This window comes from Puma concolor, unplaced genomic scaffold, assembly GCF_028749965.1.
Source record: "Puma concolor isolate L17-30 unplaced genomic scaffold, mPumCon1.1.hap2 unalloc_scaffold_5, whole genome shotgun sequence".
NCBI lineage: Eukaryota > Metazoa > Chordata > Mammalia > Carnivora > Felidae > Puma > Puma concolor.
Window position 1 is genome coordinate 496,148 of NW_028240258.1, and position 5,466 is coordinate 501,613.

Sequence of the window (5,466 nt, forward strand, 5' to 3'; positions counted from 1 at the left end):
TCCAGGCCAGACCCAGACAGTTGGCTGCTGATGAGGAAAAAACAGCTGGAGGGCAGTGGGCATGGCTCCAGCATTTGAGCCCCTGCCTTCCCTCCCAGGTCTGGAGCCAGTTCACTGCCCTCCCCTCCAGGGTGGCCTCCCTGTTTGGTCCATATCCTTTTCCGCTTTGTCATCGACCACAACTGTCCCGTGGGATATCTCATATCGGAGAACTGGTGCTACAGATCTCACCTCCCTGGGGAGGAGCCAAGATGGCAGACAGCATGGAAGTTTCTTAAGTGTCTCCTGTGCATGAAATACAGCCACACCAACACTAAACCATCCTACCCACCCAGGAAAATGACGGGAGGATTAGCACAGCAATCTGCATATCCTGAACCACAGACTTCAACAGGTACGTGGCATGGAGAAGTGAACTTGGAGAGCGAGGAGGCTCAGGAAGGGAGGTGCTTCTGTGCCCTCAGAGGCGAAGGAGACTGCGCAGGTGGAAATTTTACTAATTTTCTTTAATACGCTTCTACATTATTCTTTCCTTTTGTGTCTATATTCACAAATTCTATTTTACTCCCATATTCTGCTTTTAGTCTATTTCAGTGTTTTGATTTTTCAAATTCTCACAACATTTCCCTTTGTAATATTTTTTACTTTCTAAAATTTTCTCCACTCCCACTTTTTTTTCTCTCGTGTCAAACCCCTTTCAACACCCAGATGAAACATGCCTAGAATCTAGCATCATTCGTTCCCTTTTTTACGTGTGTGTTTTTAATTTTTTACTTTTAACATTTTATACTTTGGATAGTTCATTTGAATTTTCTACCTCATGAGTTCCTTTTCTCCCTTCAAAATGACGAAAGGAAGGAATTCACCCAGAAAGAAAGAGCATGAAGCAACGAGAGCCAGAGATTCAAACAACACAGATACAAGCGAGATGTCTGAAGCAGCATTTAGAAGCACGATGATAAGAATACTAGCTGCGGTCCAATGTAGATTAGAGTCCCTTTGTGCAGAGAAAACATGAAGTAAAAGCTGGCCAGAATGAAATTAAAAATGATATAACTGAGCGCAATGACGGATGGATGCAGTGGTGTCAAGGATGGATGAGACAGAGCAGAGCATCAGCGATACGGAGGACAAACTGATGGAGAATATGGAAGCAGGAAAATCGAGGGAGATTAAGGAAAAGAGCACGGTTGAGCAATTAGAGAAATCAGTGACTCATGCAGAAGGAACAACATCAGCATCATAGGGGTCCCGAAGAGGGAGAGAGAGAAATAGGGGCAGCAGGGGTATGTGAGCAAATCAGAGTGGAAAATTTTGCTAACCTGGGGAAAGACACAGCCATCAAAATCCAGGAAGCACCGAGGACCCCCATTAGATTCAACAAAAACTGACCCTCAGCAAGGCAGCAAGGCAGCAAGGCATATCATATTCAAGCTCACAAAGTACTCAGGCAAAGAGAATCATGAAGGCAGCAAGGGGAAACGAGTCCCTAAACTACAAGAGAAGATAGATCAGGTTTGCCGCAGACTTATCCAGAGAAACTGGCAGGCCTGAAGGAAACACGGGGCCTTAGCTCTGATCCTCACTGGAGGCGTTGCTCACCGGATTCTCTCTCACCAAGGAGACGACACCCCCTGGGAGCAAGGGTCCTGGCTGAATATCCCCAAGTCCTGGCCACACTGTGCCAGGACCCAATGGACCAATTTGGTTCCGCTGTGCAATCCCCTTCCCTGCCTTTCGGCTCTGGCCTATACAACAAGTCTCCACGTAACAGGTCTGTCTCTTCCTCCTCCTCCTTCCAGACTCTGCCTGCCCAGGAAGGCAGGCCTCTGTGCACATGGCAACACCTGCCCCACACCAGTACTGCACCTCTCCTGCACACACAGAATCACCCTGGCAGCGGCTAGGACAGTCACACTCAGGTCCCGTCCTCGTCGTCCCTCCTCGGGTCCCCCATAAACACACACACACATACACACACACACACACACACACACGCACACACACACACACACACACAGAAACAGAAGGGTTTTTAGCTTTCTGTATGTGTCCACATAAACATCGTGGCAACTCTTAAGGCTGCCACATGTGATAACTTCCCCATTTGTCTCCGGGGCTGGTGGAAGACAGGAGACTCATCCACCCATCTCTTCCAACGCTGGTCGCATCCTCCATTGTTTCTGCATGGGCAAACATACAAGCTCTGCACCGTTCACGCCCACACAGTTGCAGAGCATCTGGTTTTCAGGCATCTTGGTTTTCAGGCATCGACCCTCTTTGTGTTTGCAGCTGAGTCCCTGCAGGTCCCTTGTCATCCTCCCACCCGCTCCAATGCTACCTGGGTCCCAGTCTCGGCGGACCTTCCACTTCCAAGCCAATGTCTGGCCCACGCTCCCTTGCCCATACAACACACGTGTCAACACACCGCATACTGGCGTTCTCACCGACACGTGCGCACGTCAGGTCACTGTCTTCTGGTCCCTTCCTCCCTCAGGTAGTACTGCAGGGGATTGGGCCACAGGTCCTCGATGATGATCTGGTAGGGGACACAGGCCGGCGCCACATTGGGCATAGCCCACTCTCCTCTCTGGCCGGGGGCCACCCACATCCCCACTGCTGACGAAGGCCTCAGGGGCCCCACCTCGGCAATCCTGTTTGTCCCTGGGCAGCTGTGCTCACACAGCCAGTTGAACAAGTGAAGGCTGGTGGGGTCATGCCTGCGACTGGGAGCTCCATGTTCATAATCGCAGAACCACTGGACTGGAGTGGCACGTGATGCCCTGTAGCCTGCAGGAAGAGAGGTTTTGAGGAACAACCTGATGGCCTCCTCCCCACCCACCTCCCCCTCCCCCTCCCCCTCCCCCTCCCTCCTGGCCCTGATGCATGCTCATCAGCCCCCTGCCCCGCACCATCATGGGACCCACACCCTACCAGCAAAGCTAAGCTGATACACCTTAATGATCACTGGGTTCCGGAAGTACGGGTTCTCCACAAAGAAGAACATCACTCTGCAGCGGTACTTGGGATGGCCCATTTCCTCCACCTGCGGTGAGCAATGGGACAGGAGGGGGCAAGTGTCCTCCCTCGGGGTCCTGACCTCCTAGCCTGGCTGTGAGGGTGAGCACCTTTGCCTCACCCTCTCCTGCCCAAATCCCACACCCGACGGGATGGCCCCCAGCCACAGCCTCCCCGGTCTGACCTCCAAGTCGACCAGGTAGCTGAGCACGTCTTTGTCCTGGGCACCGATCATGGCCGACAACTGGGGGTGATTCAGAATCTGTGCTGGGTCAAGGAGCTGTGCCTTCAGATGCTGTGGAAACAGACACAGCCCACCCCCCAACCCTCCCAGGCTAAGAGCAAGGGACTAGATCAGGGCATGTGCAGAAAGACCAGGAAACACTAGCCCCCACACTCCTCAGCCTCTGCAAATGCATCAGACACCCTCGACACTGGGCTGTCCCTTGGCTTCCCGTACCTCCCACGCTGTCTGCACACAGCACGGAGAGACTCCACTGCCTGGACTCCTCACAGTTCCTTCATATACCTGACCTGTGTGGGTTGCCAGCAGCCCATCATAGCTTGTGATGTCGGCATGTGCTCTGACCCCTCCTCACGGCTGGGTGTCTTGGCATATTCCTGTGAAGACCAATGTTGTCACCGGCCTTCTGAGTCCAGAAGGAATAACACGGCTTACAAGAAACCGACTGCACACTTACGATGCAAACATAGGGTGTGGGAGGGAGAAAGAGATCGAGAAGCACGGACAAGGAGGGGAGAAGAGGGAAATGAAAGTAGACACAGTGACACAGCCAGTCAGGAGAGAAAGACATGGGTGGGACCCAGCCGGAGCCTGAGGACAGAGAGGGAAGCAGGGGTGGAGATACCAGGAGAGAATCCTGTGTGTGTGTGTGTGTGTGTGTGTGTGTGTGTGTGTGTGTGTGTGTGTGTGTGTGTGTGTGTGTGTGAGAGGGTCTGTGGAGGCACATTGTACCCCGCTCGGAGTCGGTCTGAGTCGTCCCACTGTCTGGAACAGGGGGGTGGCATGGTTCCACTAAAGGCCGTGAGTGTGTGTCTGAAATGCTCTCTTTTGACGGAACTGCTAGAAAACGTGCACAGCCTTTTGACGGAACTGCTAGAAAACGTGTGAATGTGAAGGTGGGTGTGCGGCCTGTGTAACTCTCCCATTTGGCAGCGAAACGTTTCCGTGCCCTATCTGCTCTGAGTGAAGGCTGCTTTGTGCTACCTTCATGTTTGAGAGCAGCCTGCAGGCCAACGCTGGCGGAGACCTAGAGGAAGCAGGTCCAAGTCCCCAAGTCCCCCCATCCCCAACAACCGCCCCTGTCCAAGGCCTTACATTGGATCCCAGACCACACCAACCCAGGGCCAGGGACCACTGCCCAGCTCTCCTCCCTGGGGGCCATCGCCCTGAGGCACCCTGCTCTCAGGGCCCAGCCCTCCTGCACAACAGCCCCCGCCAGCACCCACCAGCACAAGGAAGGATACCGCCTGGGCCCAGAAGCCAGGGATGTGCTTGATGATGGCCCTTCTGTGATCCAGGTAAGAAACGCGCCTCCGAAGAATCCTGCGCTTCAGCCGCCATAAGGCCCTGGAATCTTGGGCATTCCCAGCGCTGATCTCCAGCTGAAGACGCTCCAGCGCTGCCAGCGGGTCCTGGGCTGAGGCAGGACGCAGCACTGGCTCTTGCTGCTGCAGCTCCTGTGAGAGCTGGGGCCCCTCCTCCGCCTCTGCATCTGCCTCGGGCTTCTCCTCTTGCTCCGGAACCTCCTCCAGCTGCTGTCTCTCCTCCTCCACCTCCTCCTGCTCGGCCGTGTCCTCTGCTTCTGGCTTGGCTTCCTCACAATTCTCCTCTCCAGCCACCTCTTCCTCGGTCGCCTCCCCGTCCTCTTCCTCCACCCCGATCACCACCTCAGCCGCCACCATTCCGTCATCCAGTATCACCACCAATTCCTCCGCTGGGCTTGCCACCTGTATCTCACACCCGGCCTGGGCTTCCTGCACAGGATGGGCGCTTGCCGCCCCTGAACCTGGGGACTGCGGCCAGCCCGCGCCCTCCAGCGCCCCTCCATTCCCGCGGGCCGGGGACTCTCGACCTTTCTCATCCAGGACGATCAGGGCCCAGGGTCGACGGGAATCACCGCTTTTTCCGGACCGCGACACGCTGGCCATGACGCTCGGCCCCGGCCGGCCCCAGTGCAGCTAGGGCAGCCTCAGGACAAGGACAGGGAAATGGCAGCAGGTGGACGGAGCCTTGGCCGCAAGGCCTGCAGCTCCCTGCTGCCTCCCGCCGCAGCCCGCCCAAGTGGGGCGCAGGCGCACAGGCTCTGGGATTTGACGACTCCGCATTGGCTGTGGCTGCTGTGGAGGAGGGGCTGAGACAGAGGCAGGGAAGGGTGTGCGCATGCGGCCTGGGGGCGAAGTGGTTCCAGGGCAGGGCAGGCCCGC

The 5,466-nt window shown here is 55.6% G+C and overlaps 1 protein-coding gene across 1 annotated transcript; it reads right to left on the reverse strand.

Moving 5' to 3' along the window:
* Positions 1-2,138: 2,138 nt before the first annotated feature.
* On the reverse strand, positions 2,139-5,190 carry LOC147571158 (testis-specific Y-encoded protein 2-like). Its single transcript, XM_086696601.1, has 3 exons — positions 4,507-5,190; positions 3,140-3,280; positions 2,139-2,183 (listed from the first exon to the last, which is right to left on the reverse strand). The coding sequence occupies exons 1-3, from the start codon at positions 5,188-5,190 to the stop codon at positions 2,139-2,141; spliced, it is 870 nt and encodes a 289-aa protein (XP_086552727.1).
* Positions 5,191-5,466: the final 276 nt, after the last annotated feature.